Below are 17,148 nucleotides of genomic sequence, written 5' to 3'. Positions count from 1 at the left end.
ACAATTTACATATACTTATATTATAATATATTCTTTTTATTCTGTTACTATTTTTTTTATTATATTATTTACGGTCATATTTTATATTATATTCGCCAATACGGTAGGACTTTAATTTTCTCATAGCTTGTAACAGAATTTGGAACATTCTACCAGAGTGTGCACAGGGCTGCCACTCGTTCGGGGTCTTTAAAAAGTATGTTAGAGAATTTCTTTCCAACAATTAAGTTTGCCTGGTTTTCTGAGGAATTGATGTCTCTAGATTGGGTCTGTTGCTTATTTGTGTAGGTAAAATCATGTCCTACTCACCTGCATAGATTGTTTTTTTTTCGGGGGAGGGGGGATTATTTAGGTTGATGATGCGACTGTATTATTTAAAAAAATGATGGATGTATTTGTTTGTTTTTTACTTTTCGGTTTTTTTTTCCTAGCTATAGAGCCTTAGGGGGGAGACTAAACTGAAGTGTTTGCTGTTTTGTGTGTGGAGTAATGTGGATTTTGTCAAATATATTTCTTGTTTGTTTCTTTTTTAATAAGTTTCGTCCAATTCTCATTTTAATTTTGATGAGGTTCATGCTTGAAAAAGAATGTTTCGCATTTACATGCAGAACCGAAAAGGGAAAAAACAGCAAACGCAAGCTATTTTAGTTGATCGTAAGAGTAAGGAATACTGTTCCAAGCGTTGAAACTGCTCATGTCTTCCTTCTCCGGGTCATTCAAAGCAGACCACTTGTGTTGTGAACTAAGATCGCATTTTTTAATCTCCACATTCAACATAATGACGATCGAATTTATAGTGCCATATCTCCTTGTTTGTTTTTTATATCCATTAAATGTATTCCTAAGCTATCAATGTCAATTTCACAAGAAGAAAATTTCAACCCAGTTACCGTAGTATTAAGAAGACTTTTGACAAATACTAAATTTGTTCTGCTATTTCTAAATTCCTGAAACCTGCTGGGAAATGCTTCCCTCATATTTGAAATTATTGTTTTATTGTCTGAGTTTATGTGTTTATAAATAGAGGAATTATTTTCCGTGTGATGTTTCAGCTGGCTTGGAAAGCGAAACAATGTTTCCTTTTGGAAATCCTAAAAAACAGGGGATATTGTATTTGAATGTTATTGCTTGAATGCAGAAGCTGCTCTGTTGTTTTCAAATTCTTGAATTCTGCTGAGAAATACTTCCCTAATATTTGAAATTGTTGTTTTAAAATGGTGTACGCCAATAAAGGAATTTTTTTGGCGATTCTTCAGCAGGCGTGGTAAGCGAAACAATGTTTCCCTTTCAAATCCTGAGCAAAAATGGATTTTATTTTTTCGAATTTTATTGATCGAATTCGAATTTTTTCGAATTCGAATTTTTCGAATTTTTTCGAATTCGAATTTTTTTCGAATTATAGAAAATCCTAAGAAAAAGTAGATATTGTTTCTTAATGTTATTGCTTCTTTCTACATAAAAAAAAAATAGTTTTCTTTCCATTGTAGTTTACGAATAAGCTGATTTAGATGCAACGTAACATCTACCCTGACATGGTTTTGGATCCACTGATCCAATTACTGTTAATTCTGGATAGTGTACTCCCTTCTCAAAGAGAAATGCTTTAATTTCCGGAAAAAGAGACGCGAGAATTTTTTAGAATCGGTTTTATTTGCACAATCTCTCGTAGTCATAAAACTAAATGGCGCTTGTGCTTACAGAAAAAGGATTAAATCAAACGACAAAAAAATCAGAAGACGAAAACGTTTTAAAACGTCCCCTCTTGATAATCAACGCACCTTGTTATGAAACCAGAAGATCAGCGTACTCACTCTCCATTTCAAATAAACCTGTATATGTTTAGAGAATATGTAGCAAATTTTATCAATTGGTATAAAAATTTGGTGAATGGTGAAATATAACATTTACTTTTTTTGTACATTTTATTTTATGTTTTATTTTTATTCACTTTCTTAATACTTATTCACCCATGAGTTTCACATATTCAGTAGTCAAACATAGGAACAATACTAAACACAGATCCAAACAAATCTTACTTGAAAAATTCCTGGTTGCCAACATCGTTGTAAGGATTGCGCCCTAAAAAAGGGAGGATATCGATATTATTACATGCAACTTGAATCGATTGGTCAATTTGCGTGTAAGAAATAAACCAATACATTCAGTAGATAGCTGAAAACTGAAATTATGATCCAATAGTCTTAAACAACTGCCAAAAGCAGATCTGTTACTAACCGAACGTATTAATAGCAAGCCAAGCTAAAAAAAAAGAAAAAATAAATAAAATAAAATCAACTGTATGTCTAATATCTTAAATCACAGCCTAACTATTTTTCTTCTGAAAAGGTGAATCTCTTAAGTTTATTACTGCTACAGCTACAACCCTGTCACCAACGCAATAAAAAGACTCCTCCACCTCTCTGAAATTAGAGCTTTACTCTCTGCTTCTTCCAAAGAGATTCCCACTTCATTCAATTTTTTAAAGCACTCGACCCCTACCCCTTTCAAGGATATCCTTCTTCTCACTTAAAACAAGGCCCCACTACACTGTCAAAAAAAAATTCAGTAGCCAATCATCCTTCCCCTATAAACATATCATTCAAACTATCTTGACCTTTCTTTAATCGTATTGAACCATTGAACCAAGTTTTGCGCGCATATTTTTTTTTTTATATACAGTTGCTCAAAAAACTGCCTTTAACTGACATCAAACAATTCTATCGCATTTTTCTCAACTTTTCAAAGGACCAACGTTTAAGACTCACGCTTAGTCGCTGGTATTGTGACATCAAGTTTCCTAATCTTAGAGCTAAAACTCAAGCCTTCTTAAATTCTTACTCTTAACTTTTTTAAATCAAACCTTAAAACTTTTTGAATCGAGAAACAAAAACCATGAGTCTATCCAAGTACTATATAATCTCATATGCTGATCCCATACAGCCCCTTTTCACTCAATTCAAGGACTCATTTTGAGCATTGTGACCTACGTTGCAAGTCGGTCAAAAGGACAACCTGCCACTTGCTTGAAACAAGGTCAACCTGAATTATTAGAACATTTTTGCTGGCGGCCTATTACTCTTCCCCTATAAAACATATCGTGCTTACCATGTTAACCCTTCTTTATCCATATAACTATACTGAACCGTGTTTTTGGTAGTGATTTTTGTTTGATAGCGAGTAACTAGAACTGGCTTTAAACAATTCCTCTCTAAAACATTTATCATACTTTTCAAAAAAATTTCTAAGGACCCGAGTTTTAGAATCATACTAGGTGCTATTACAACGGCTTCTAGTTTCATAGCCTCATAGTTAAATTTAAAACTTTTTTAAACATTCCTCTTAACTTTCTTAAACATCAAACAAAGATTTGGGTTTATTTAAACTGAGAAAAAAAATCATCAGTCTACCCTACATTTTACTGGTTGTCTTAGTAAATCCGTCGTACACTTATTTACCCATCAATCCTTACAGAAAATCTCCTAAGCTCAATTATCCCTAGTCAAACTCGTCAATATCCCTTCCAGTCAGTGGCGGTTCTGGCCTCTCTTGCGCCCAGGCTAAAATTTGATAAGCACCCCCCCCCCCCTCCAAAAAAATTCTCACGCCAAATTTTGTCAAAATATTTATTTATTGACGAAATTATTTTTAATTATTATTAATCATTATTATTCAATTACTACCATTTTAAAAATTAGTTTTATTAATAGAATTATAATTTATAAATTATCTTCATCATTAATTATCTCCATAATTACCTTTATTAACTGTACCCTCTACTCTATTTTAATAAAAATAAAATTTCCAAAATTACAAAATGATTCAACTGTTAGATTGTATATAATGTTAGCGGCCGTAATTCTGGGATGTTGCCAAATAGTCATTACCCCCCCCCCCCTCTCATAAAAAAATTAATTGCCCAGAGATTCCATGGAATCATTGTTAGTGTCGTTAGTAGTGGCCATTACAACAAATGAAACAGGTTTGGATGTTATTTTATCTTCAACCTAGAATTTTGATAGGACTCGGATACCAGGCACCAAACAAGACAATTGTACTAAAAAAAATGAACTGAAGGTATGATCAGTACATATCTCTTCAACTTATAATAGGAGTAAAAATGCATTTTGTTTTGTAACATGGTTTAGACAATGGTTTACAGGGCGCATTGGACTTCTAATCCTGTGTCCAGAGGGGTAGGTGTTCGAGTCCTAGTGCCACCGATTACTTGGTTTGGAATGAGGGTCAGCAGTTTGACTCTATTAGCTCAGCCAGGGTCAACCCAGCTCCAAATGGATACATGGAGAAATCTGAGGAAAAACACGGGGAGCGTCGGATCATTTATCTCCAACTACATAGAATTCCCGGCCAAAGGCCAAGAATCAGAAAATCAATACCTGCGCTACGCTGGTCAGTGTCTGCATGAGAAATAGCTTTTTTTTATAGTTTTTAAACAAAAAATGACCATGTCTAACTTTTTTTCCATACAAAAGATTTAAAAATCTGGTTATTGTCCGACCAAACTCCTAAAATTTTTGTGGTTTTTTCAGTATTCAGCGAGGAGATACTTGACTTTCCTTGGATGATACTCAAAGGGATATTTACTTAAGAAAGCCGAAGCTGGGAGGCGAACATCTTCTATTTATTTTATGATTTAGTAAAGTTTACTTAGCCATGAGATGTTTACAGAACCAAATCTCCAGCGCAAATTTGGGCTAACAAAAAATTTGAAATTCCCGCTGTTGTCGTCCAAACTCATAAAAAAAGGTTCAAAAATCAGAAATTCCCGCTGTTGTCGTTCAAACCCATAAAAAAGGTTCCAAAAATAAGAAATTCCCGCTGTTGTCGTTCAAACCCATAAAAAAGGTTCCAAAAATAAGAAATTCCCGCCGTTGTCGTTCAAACTCATAAAAAAGGTTCAAAAATCAGAAATTCCCGCTGTTGTCGTTTAAACTCATAAAAAAGGTTCAAAAAATTAGAAACTCCCTCTGTTGTCGTTCAAACTCATAAAAAAAGTTCAAAAATCAGAAATTCCCGCTGTTGTCGTTCAAACTCATAAGAAAGGTTCAAAAATCAGAAATTCCCGCTATTGTCGTTCAAACTCATAAAAAAGGTTAAAAAAAAGAAATTCCCGCTGTTGTCGTTCAAACTCAAAAAAAAGGTTCAAAAATTAGAAATTCTCGCCGTTGTCGTTCAAACTCATAAAAAAAGGTTCAAAAAATTAGAAACTCCCTCTGTTGTCGTTCAAACTTATAAAAAAGGTTCAAAAATCAGAAATTCCCGCTGTTGTTGTTCAAACTCATAAAAAAGGTTCAAAAATTAGAAATTCCCGCTGTTGTCGTTCAAACTCATAAAAAAGGTTCAAAAAATTAGAAATTCCCGCTCTTGTTGTTCAAACTAAAAAAAAAGGTTCAAAAATTAGAAATTCTCGCCGTTGTCGTTCAAACTCATAAAAAAAGGGTTCAAAAAATTAGAAACTCCCTCTGTTGTCGTTCAAACTCATAAAAAAGGTTCAAAAATCAGAAATTCCCGCTGTTGTTGTTCAAAGTCATAAAAAAGGTTCAAAATTAGAAATTCCCGCTGTTGTCGTTCAAACTCATAAAAAAGGTTCAAAAAATTAGATATTCCCGCTGTTGTAGTTCAAACTCATAAAAAATGTTCAATAAGCACAAAATAAGCTAATGCAATTCGATCTTTCTGCATAACCGTTTTCGGTCGGCAAAAGCGTAGACCACTGTGGCATAACTAAATACGAGTCAGCAACTCTCCTGAATGAGGTTCATGGAGGATTTTTTTTTCAAAAATGCCTTAGAAGGGGGTCATTTGTTTAGCTTATATTTTTTCAAAGTTCATGTAGTCGGAATAAGGTTTAAAAATAAAATCTTCAATGTATATTTGGGTTAACAAGAGAAATTCTAGTGCCCAGAGTTTAATTTGTTGAAGCTTTTTCATACGATTATTGGTGTGGGAAGCTACTTCTTTTCTTTCTTGATATATTCAGCACCCATTGAGTTAAGTAAACTTTTTTTTTATAAAATCTGAATAAATAAATTAAAAGTTGTTTTGCAAACTTATTCAAAAAAGAAAATATTAAAGCGTCGTTAAAGAAATTTCTTTTCTCAATTGCCAGCGACATTTGGATTTCAACATTTCAACTTAATGATGTTTTACTTTTGGGGAGCAATAAATTATTTAAACAAAGTTTTGATAATTTTAACAAATAATTTATTTAAGGTATAATTTTAGTAATTCTTGTAAACATTTTAATAAAGTATTATAATAAATTTCATTAAACCAATAAATAGTCAGCAAGAATACAATAGATCGCGATTAGTACTAATTTTAATTAGTATATAAATAAATTAAACATAATAAATACGATCAAAAAAGGCAAAATGATCAAGGTATTGTAAAAGATTATCGTAAAAATGAAATCGAAACTAGATATGAAATGAAAGAATGATATGAAATGAAATGAAATAGATATGAAATGAACTAGATATGAACTAGATATGAAATGAACTAGAATATAAAAGTAATATTGCCTAAAAATACCAGTGGGTGAATATGAAAAAAAATAATAATAATAAAACAAAATAGACGTTCAAACCAGGGATTAATCATTTTATGTCCGAAATCAAAGAAATCCTTTTGAGGACATGAAACTAGTTCTGACTAACCTTGAGTTTCCGTCTTGCATTGAACTTCTTCAAGCAGTCCACTGTTTCTTGTCTGTGAACAACTGAAGCCACGCGCTCTCGTTGCTGAAAAGAAACATTTGTTTTGTATTATACACTGATTTACACTATTTATACGCTCAGCTAAACACCCTGTGCTAACAAAAATTAATACATTTCTTGATCCAAATCCAATAGCTATATGATGGTGTACCTCAGTCTATATACCCACGTATACCCCATAACTACACCCCAGTTCTTTCCTAACTTTGACATCAAAATAAAAATTTTAATTGTTCATGTTCATGAGTGCAACTTTAAAAATTTCCTCCCTATTCCTAGCATAGAGCGTTTTTAGCAGAGGTTCGACCCTATATTTTAGCTCAAAACCTGTTTGCGAAAATTCTGGTTGAACTACATGCGTAGCGGGTCTTCAAAGACGACTTTGACTATCCTATGTGGATCGTAGTGGAACAATGAAATCAGAATATTTGATCACTTTGCATTAACCCAAATAAAGCTTTTTTTCATATTAAAATCTTTCTAGGAGTGTTTTAACTTTGCTTTTGCGATAATTTTACAATTGCACTTTGATGGATCTGAAATATGCTATTAAAAAAGGTTTGGAAATTCTTTAGTTTTCCGTATGTCCTTTTACTTTAAACACGTTTCAATAGCGTGGGTTAAAAACCTTTTTGGGTTGTATTTTCATTTTGTTTAAATTCACAAACCTCAAAATTTTTGCTTAATAGTGGAAAAATAGTAGGAAAAAAAGCCCACCATAATGTGTACACATGCACACCGCGGTTATCTCGCACATCCTTTAATGGCATTTTTGTTGAAATTGGTTAACAAGAATAATAATAAATAATATTCTTTTAATTCATGTACAATTACTTAAGTGAAGAAACAAAGATACTTAAAATAGTTAAAACGATATCACTAAAGCATACAGGCATCTTTTGTTTAACCCAGCACATATTTGTATGTATCGCATTCGTTATGAACTACTTAAGCCCCATTTTCAAGCCAAGCAGACTTAAGCAGAACTTAAGCAAATATGTTAACAAATAACATATTTGTAAGTATCGCATTCGTTATGAACTACTTAAGCCCCATTTTCAAGCCAAGCAGACTTAAGCAGAGTTCCACACGAGTTGTGCAGATTATCCGGTTCAACACAGCCAATGTCTTTCCGGCACCCGTGTTCAACCATGCTAATCCGGCGCATTACAATTTTGAAGAACGCGTATCCAACATGCTTGGAACTCGTAAGATGAAAAAGTTTTAAAGTTTGGCTGGGTTAAATACGGAGAACTTGAAAACGATTTTTGTCGAACCCTCCCAAAACATCCTTCAAATCCGGTGCCTAAAAAGATAACTTTACGCTTTTGTGTCAACGTATCTAATGACATATTTATGACATATAATGACATATTTATAAACACTTTTTGTGTGTTTTTTTTTGTTGTTTTTTTTTGCATCGTGTCTGATGTCCAGAAAAGGCCAAACCTCTGAAAATTTCGCGTTAACTGGTTGATAGTTGAAACTTTTCAAAATTCAAAATCAAGCTTCTACCAATTGAAATCCTTCAAATATAAGTATCTTATGAACACTATGTCTTCTCCAAATGCTAGGACCTCAATGAAAATTTTATCCGAAGAGAACTGTTAGAAGAATCACTTTGATTTCCGAATTAGCTCTTGCAGTACCAACTCCAAAGTCTTCTTTGTAGTGCAGCCTCTTAGGGAGAACTTCGAACGGAAATTTGCTCCGAAGTTGGTAGTCTTGACTTCATAAGAGTTCTAATTTAGTACACGTAATATAAAGTGAGTAAATTACTCCAAAGGGGGAAATGCTAAAGTTGAATTACTTTTGCTATCCAGGAAACAAATAATTCGTTCAGGTACGAAGTCCAGGTTTCGGCAGTACTGTCTCAACACTGAAAGTCTAGCTTCTAATGAATCATAAACTCAGTTATAAAGTAAAAAAGAAAACTATACAGAAGTATTCAAAATGACCAAATAAAGGTCTTCTTTTGTCTAAATCCTCCCCCTTCCCACAACCATGAGCTCTACTATCTATAAAAAAAAAAATGTATAGCTGCGCGACTGAGCTCAACTTGCAAATTTGCTTCTAGATTAGTTAAGGATGTGATATTGCCTAGTATAGTTGGTAGTTCAGGCGCCTTGGCCTAGGTACTTCAGGATTTGGTACAGATATATGTAGTTGGCATAGGTATTAGCTAGACATAGCTAAAGACAGGGCCATGTCAAAGGACGGGGAGTACCCGGTTCGAACCACTCTCCTAAGTTTTTGCCACTTGTAAAAAAGGAAAAAAAATACATAATAACAAATTTTTGCTATATTTTTCAAAGGCTTTTTTCGTAACCTCCCTCCCCCCTCTACAAAAATCCTGGACACAGCCTTGGCTAAGGATTTGGATACTTACACAGATCCATGGATGTTTGAGGGCTTCTGTAGATGTGATCCTCTTGGCAGGGTTAACGGTAAGCATTTGATTGATTAGATTCTTCGCCTCAGGCGTGACCGTATCCCATTCTGGAGATGGGTACTGCAAAAATTTAACAGAATGATTAATTAAATACAAATTATATAATTAAAATTAGAGCCTTATAACCGTTTTTGGTTATAGCCAGAGTTGGACCAGCTCCGAGTGCGCACCTTGGGAAACCAGAGAAGGTAAACAGAAAGGGTGTGTGAAATAACAGGATGGCTGCCCCCCCCCCACATTGCACTTCCTGTCAGAAGGGCCAAGAAACAGAGACCAGCTCCACTGGGGAGGACTACAAAGTCTAGTGCCGTATCCCTTACCTTTTTTCATTCCCATTCGGACAATTTGAAGCGAAACAGATCAAGTTCACTTTTACGTTGAAACATTAAGACCATACGACTGCAGAAAATTGACATTCAAAACTTTCACAGAGAGCATAAGCCAAAACAGGCTTCTTCACGTTTTGTTAGTACAACAGCTTATCCCAGTTCTTATGTAAATCATGGAACAAGATGAAGCCAAAGAAATCTACACTTCATCCCTGATTTAATCAGAGCTGGCCTCAAAAGATAATTGATCATAGCACACCATAAGGCTTGACAGAAAAGAAGAAGAAGAAGAAAGGATGGCGTGACCCAAATTCATAAAAGTAAAACTTTTAAATTAACAAAAAAACTACTCCATCTCTACGAGCAAAAAATCTAAGAGGCAAAAAAACTATTTGTATTCGTATTAGCAAGGACACAAAGATGCAAGCTAAAAGAACATCAAAAGGTAAAAATAGAAGTAAAAGGTAAAGGGAGGTAAATGCAGGAAAAGAGAGGTAAAAACTAAAGAAAAGGAGACATAAAAACAAGAAAAGATTTCGTGAGACGCCAAATTCAATAAGCCAAAACCAAGCACATTGCATGTTTCAACCCAAGACAATTCATTTTGGTGAATTTCAAAAGGGCAAAATTCATCCAGAGCAAAATTCTTACCCCGAAATTCTTACCTCTGTGAATTTAATCTAGCACTTAACCAAGCTAGCAGCGGTGCCACTATCCCTGAATTTCCCGGAATAAAAATTTGTTCCCCCAGAATCCCCCGAAAACTAGCATTTTTAAATACGCGAACGTTAACACAAAATATGAATCTTTTTAGTTTTAGAAGAGATTTCGGAGAGCCCAGTTTTCTTTACGGAAGATTCGGGGAAGAGAGTGTCATTTCACGAAAAGGTATGGGGGGAGGTTTGCATTGGGATTTTGGCTGTTTATTTTTAATCAATTAATTGGCCTGTGATAGATCTAATTTAAAACTGTGATGATTTGTGACAACTCGCTTAAATTTACCCTATCAATACATTAAATAAAATGTATTGAAACAATATCATTTTTCTCTTTTTTTTTCTTGAGAAAGATCTATCTATCTTTGGATCAATAAAAGTAAATAAAATCTGATAAAAGTGCTTTCTTTCACCAGAAGAATCCACTCTCGGGTTACGACAAATTTTCAAAAGGTAAAAACTGCTTTTTCTCCTACCAGCCTTCCTTTAAGACAGAAAGATAATAAATTAGGGAAATCTAGCAATAGAATAGAAACACAGTCCCACCAATCTAATTCGACAGGGAAAAGAGTATTTTTAGAAGTGGGATCTAAAGTGGAAGTGAACTGGAGATGCTCTAAAATAAATTTAGGAGCACAAAAAGTGTTATCCTCAGTGGAGCAAAGTGTGCCAAAAACAAATGCTCGTCGCGTACACTCAGGAAACGTATCTCTGGGAAGAAAATTAAGTCCTCAGAGTGTATCTACTGCTCATTAAAGGACAATCTACTTGACGTTCTTGTTAAAAGAGATCTATGAAGAAATATTAGAAATTAAGATAACTTTACTTTCTAATAATTTTTTATTCCGGTTAAAAAACCGGAATAAAAAAAATACAATGTTCTGTGAATTGAACTTATCTAGTGAATGTATGGAATTGGGAAACTTTATATTGTATTTAAAAACAGCAAGATTATTGACATTTATAAAAAAACTGTCATATTGTATTAGTCAATCGTTCTTTGCGTAAAAATGTCAATTTATTAGTTACCCAACAGTAAATATCCAATAATGGTTGCAGCAATTGCTGGAATCTAGTGAAGAACGAAATGTCAATTGTAACTGAAAGTTAAAAAGGATATTTTGAAGAAGAAAAAAATGTCTAGTGAGAAAAAATTGCCATTTAAAGCTGATTCAGGAATGGTAATTAGTATGTCGATTAACCTTTAATAGTTAAAGTTCATTACGAAAAAGAATTTATAGAAATTTCGAAAAAGAACACTGAAAACAGCGTCAGACCAAAATAAAATATGCACAATTAGAATCCGCATGGTCCCTTACGGTTTGTTTTATTTCAGCTAGTTTTGTAGATGCATCTCGCATAATCTGCGGTGCCATAATTTGTGTTCGTTTCAAGCTTCAACTTCGCTCTTTACTTTCGTAAGAAAAACTTGCTAGTCTTTTTACTGTTAAATCAATATTTCATGAAAATTCTCTACAAAATGCAATTTAAGGTCACAGCATCACACAATCCAAAAAATTATGAGGAGAGCAAATATTTATCCCGATTATTTAAATAATGGTACAAACAAAAAATATTCCTCGAAATCGGGAGGGGAGGAATTTTTGTTAATGGAACACAAAAAAGTTCTTTTTTTTTTATGAAAATCCACTTGGCGCCACTATACTATTCTAAACCAAAATACTGAGATTTTCGGTGATATCTTTTTTTACTTTTAGCCCTTTGCTTCATAACAGTATCGTGGGTCTATTTGTAAAAAAAAAAAAGCATTAATGACATTACACAGAGGCTATAGCCTGTAAGGGACTAGAAATTTTGACAAATTAAAAGATTCATCTGAAAAGATGACAAAAAGTGTGAATTATGCCCATTTTTATTTGTGCACACAAAAAGACGTATCTCTTGTTTTATTCAAAACGTCTTGTATACTCTTTTTTTCGTTAACGTCCTTAACGCTCTTGCAAAAAGCCTTCAGGATTTTTGTCATTTTATTTAATATTCTTGACCATTATTGAAGTTTTTCTTCAATACACAGATTTCTAGATCGCTCACCAGACAAAGGGATCTCATTGATTTTACATTGCTCACAAAGGGATTTCACTTGGGGATACAGTACAAACCATTCTGCTTATAAAGGAGAGCTTCAATATTTAATTTATTCTACTAGTTTACCATTTATTTCATTTAAAACATATCCTACGTTGCTGACAAAGGGATTTCACTTGAGAATACTGTGCTTGTTGCAGGAGGTTACCTTTCTCTATAGTAGTGATGAGAACTGATGGTCGTATTGCTACTGTTATGATTCCATATTGAATTCAACACAAACTCCATAAAGCAGGGTCAAGGCCGTATTCAGGGAGGGTTAGGGGGGTTTGAGCCCCCCGCCAAAAAAATGTTTGTCGATCCATAAAAACATAACAGAAATGAATATAAACCGATTTTTGATGCATTTTTAAAAAAATTTACCCTCCCCCCTCTACAAACCTGGATACGTCCCTGAGCAGGGTTCACGCGTGTGTCTAGTTGCTATTCACGACAGATTTTAACGGGAACCGGTTCAACGCACGCATTAAAATTATATTTTACAATCAAAATTGGCAATAGCATGAAAAAATTTTTACAAAAACAAACTGTTCAGATATCTATATGTTTCCATAGAGAACATTGACATTAAAAGGCTTTCTTGCACAATGAGCTTTGTCAATACAATGGCTTACCAAAATTATTTTTTTATATTTATTGCATTTATAATTTAATTTTATTCATGGTTCACTTTTCCATATCTTTTAGGACACATCTTGTATTCTTTAGAAGTCGAGACTTGCTTTTAAGTTCTCAAGGGATAGTTTGCTTGAATACTTTCCCAGACAAAGGGATCTAATCGATTTTCTCTTTAGACAACGGCGTAAAATTACAGTTTCTTCTAATCCCTAGAAAACTCCTGTCTTATCTCCAAGAGAGAAAAGTTAAATTCATTTCTTGATCCAAAGACACACAAGCTAAAAGGAACTTAAATATAAAATGCTAAATAAATACAAATATTACGTCACTCCTATTACCATAGAAAAAATCAGGCCAAGTGCTCTTGAAGAAAAATGAGACCCTAGGCAAACTGACAAACATTTACAAATAGTAGACCATATTTTAAAAGGTTAAGCAGAACACCGTCAAAAAACTAAAAACATTAATAATTCAAAAAAATTATTTCAATAAAAGCCAAAAAGTTAATACTAATTTAAATTGGTGAAGTTTCACAACTTCATATTTAATTTACTTAGGTGAGGTGGCTATACATCTAGGGAGGAAGGGAGGAGCCCTAATGTTAAAATTATTTATGTCGCTTATTGTGGAGGTGCTTGGATGAGTTGAACAGGGAATCGAGAGCTGTACAAAATGCCAGTGGAGAATCTTTTGCGTTTATGTGTCTCAACATGCCTTTGGGCACAGAGTAGTGTATTCAAATTTATTTATCTCTATTTTTTTATGTCGAAGTTTGGGAGCTTTAACTAAGCTATATTTAAAGAAGATGAATAGTTTTATGTGAGTATAAAAAAAGGGGAGGGATTACCTTTTTCGATAAGAATTTTGCAATATTTCAGTTTTTATAACCTTTGAGCCCAGTCAAGCCTAACCTAGCTGAATTGTTTATGGGACTCCAATTCTTTTTTTCCTTTTTTTTTGAGAAAGCTGACAAGGCTAAAATAGACATGGTCTTAAATATAGCTGACATAGTCCGTTCTAGCCTAACCTGGCTGAAATTTTTCGTGCGGTTTATTTTTTTTTTAGTAGAGCCGACATAGCTCAAACAATAGGAATCTTAAGATCAGAGTATTGCTTCAGAAGGGTATTATCATGAAATCATATGACCTAGCAAAATCTCTCGGTTAAATCCTAGATTTACTTTAGTCTTCGTTATGAACGAAGGCAAAATCCACAGTTTTCCTTGATGTCTTGTTTTCTTGAGATATATGTAATTTTTGAATTTCCCAGTCAAAATGATGGGTTTCTTGAATCCAATCAATTTTTCATGATTTTTTCAGGCTATTAAGGAAGCAATAAAAACATGTGATGTAACTGGCTACAAAACTCTGGTTGAGAGAGCGCTACTTCTCAAAGAGAAAACCTATGTTGATGCAAGGGAGAAATTTGAGAAAGGTAAGCAAGAAAAACAAGATTAGAAGAGTAGGAAAAGGAAAATTTCATCAATTAAAACTAAAATATAGGTGTAACAAATCGTGTTTCCATATTTTTCCCAAATGCAACACAAAATAAACCAGAAGAGAATTTTGAATTCACTTACGTCATAAGCACCAGCTTTAATTTGAGCATACAACCTGTGCTGATCTTCATCCCAAAATGGAGGATAGCCAACCAATAAAATATATAATATTACACCTAAAAAGAAAGCGACCGTTATTATAATAGAGGGGGTTATAAAATCCTTGTATCTGTGCCAGGGATTTATAAAATTCATGCATCTATGCTAGGGATTTACAAATCCCTACATCAAGTCCCAATATCTCTGCCAAGGATGCATGAGAAGTGAAATCCGTTTATGTGCAGTGCAAGAAGCAGCGGGAATGGCGACTTCCTTTATATGGTGGAGTGTACGCCAGGTTAAGCTTCGTTCGATAGTAGTTTCATCTGTCAACATAAATCTCAATATGTTCCGAATTCGGAGCTCAATTCTTCGTTTTTGTTGACAGCGATACTGACACTAACGACAGAGAATGAACCGAACGCTCTACTGTCAACAACACACGAATCAAAAAAAAATTCTTTGTTCTGTCATTAGACCACACAAACGAATGATGTTTCAGTATACAGTTAGCCTTTCTTTAGTCAAGGGCATAGTGCGCTTAGTTCATTCGAAGTAATTTTACAGAACCGATGGCGCAAGAAAAATCCAGCCGAACGGGAAGCGTTCGATTGGATTTTTTCAGCCAAAATTTGCAGATTTTGTGTTTTATTTTTAGCCACAATAACAGATATTGCGGGAAAATTCTTTAGAGTAGCAGCCAGTAGTCATGGAACTTGCGGAAAAAATTAAAAAAAGAGGTGCGAATGGAGGGAGGAAAGGAGGGCAATTTCACCCAGATTTTTGCCCTGTAGATTAAAAATAACTTTTAGTATATCCATTGAAGAAAAAAGTTACCAGTCCCCCTCCTCTTATTTTGAAAAAGTTCTTTTTGCATATTCCGTTAAAACCAATTGAGAAAAAAATATTGCCCCCCCCCAACATATTAGTGAGTTGACGCACTGAATACAAATAATGAACGCGCTGTAGTCTAGTGATGCTCAAATATGCCCGAAGCTTCAAATCGTGGTTCGCTGGCTAGTATCATATTACTGTAGGCCTACTTTATTATTGTTCTTGACAGAAGTGTATCCCGAAGAAGAAAAAAGCACCTCTCATAGGTTATTTTCATATTAACAGCTGAACTCCTCACGGTTCACGAGACTGTGCCATACTAATGAAAATAATAATTTTTATTGCTCTAAAAGCCCTAGGCTCATCGCATTACTTAATTAAAAAGTCAAATCCTAATTAATTCACACCGCGGAAACAAAAACATTAAACAAATTACAGAAACCTATTTGTATGCTCCACTGCTAGCCTAAGAAATCATACCACCCTTCTCATAACCACAAAACACTCATCGACACCTAAACTCGCCAGCAGTCTTTCATATCAACTAAATTCTCCATACACTACTTTTCGCAGCTTTTACACTCTCCGTACATCTTTCATGCTCATATATCATATAACATACACTCTGATCCATACTCCCACACATAGGGCAAAAGTAAGGACCATCCTGCCTTTATCTTATCCTTAAATATTTGTTTCTTGCGCTCTCAATTCTTTAATATCCTAATTTATCATTCATATTCATTCATTTATCATTCAATTTATCATTTAAAATTCTAATTTAGCATTCATAGGCTACTTGTTTTTAATTTCATTTGAGATTGCAAAATCATTGATGATGGAGAGGAAGATTCTCAGCAATAACAAAGAGCAATAAAACTGCTGGATATTGAAGTTCAAACATCATTTTCTATCAAAAACCGTATAACTGGATTTGTCAACCAGTTTCTTTCCTTCATCTTCTTTCTTGCACGCCAAAGTACCGAAATGATGGTAAAAGGGCCAATGGTCCTTTTTTTATTACATCTATCTCCATGGTATAGAAATTTAAGCCCCATATCTGTTAACGGTTACTAATATCGGCTTAGAGCTTACAGAGCTTGCCGGAAAACTACCCTACGGTACGAATAAATTACTACCTGCCCAAAGTACCCTTTTAATTTGATTTCTTTTTCTTCAATTTTTGTAACTCCTTTTTTTTTTCAGGTTTTAGGTGCTGTTAAACGTAGTACCTAAAATTTTTACATTTCTGGGATAGTTGCCAAAAATGTTTGAAAGTTATTCTCAAAGTCAGTATCAGGAGCGTAATACATGTTCAGTCATACTTCAGCCCTCCTCGTCTACATTGCCCTTTAATTTTTCTTTGGCAATTAATTCAGATGTGTAAAAAGGTGAGATACAACATTTTTGCAGGAGAGTGACGATTTGTCAACGACAAAAATTCCTAATAGACTAAAATCAAATTGTTGTCAATTCAAGGGTTCACTCTCTCTCAGGAATCATGTACATCAGGTGGCACGTACCAAGCACACTTGGCCTACCGTGCTGTATAAGTGGCAGGAAGTCAATACCCCCTCATATCAATGACTAAATCATTTCAATCAAGTCACTGAAATCCTTGCACCAAATTGGCTAGATACCCAGAAGACAGGATCAGGAATAAACTAAATAGTTGAAAACAAAAACAGCTTTTGGGTAATCGTATATCTTATTAAAGTTGGAGTGCAACGTATTCCTCCAATGAACATATTTATTTAGT

At 34.1% G+C, this 17,148-nt stretch overlaps 1 protein-coding gene across 9 annotated transcripts in view; it reads right to left on the bottom strand.

Annotated features, from left to right (window-relative positions):
- The window catches only part of LOC136038819 (calcium/calmodulin-dependent protein kinase type II alpha chain-like), a 119,269-nt gene that overhangs the window by 43,632 nt on the left and 58,489 nt on the right, over nt 1-17,148 (bottom strand). For all 9 annotated transcript variants that reach the window (XM_065722214.1, XM_065722217.1, XM_065722220.1 and 6 more), the window contains exons 8-11: nt 14,538-14,632; nt 9,127-9,249; nt 6,678-6,761; nt 2,037-2,079 (exon numbers count right to left, since the gene is read on the bottom strand). In XM_065722214.1, coding sequence (XP_065578286.1) covers nt 2,037-2,079; nt 6,678-6,761; nt 9,127-9,249; nt 14,538-14,632 — 345 coding nt within the window. The remainder of the gene's footprint in view (nt 1-2,036; nt 2,080-6,677; nt 6,762-9,126; nt 9,250-14,537; nt 14,633-17,148) is intronic.

Source organism: Artemia franciscana, chromosome 18 (genome assembly GCF_032884065.1).
Source record: "Artemia franciscana chromosome 18, ASM3288406v1, whole genome shotgun sequence".
NCBI lineage: Eukaryota > Metazoa > Arthropoda > Branchiopoda > Anostraca > Artemiidae > Artemia > Artemia franciscana.
The sequence above is the reverse complement of the archived record's forward strand: the minus strand, read 5'-3'. Positions and strand labels throughout refer to the sequence as shown.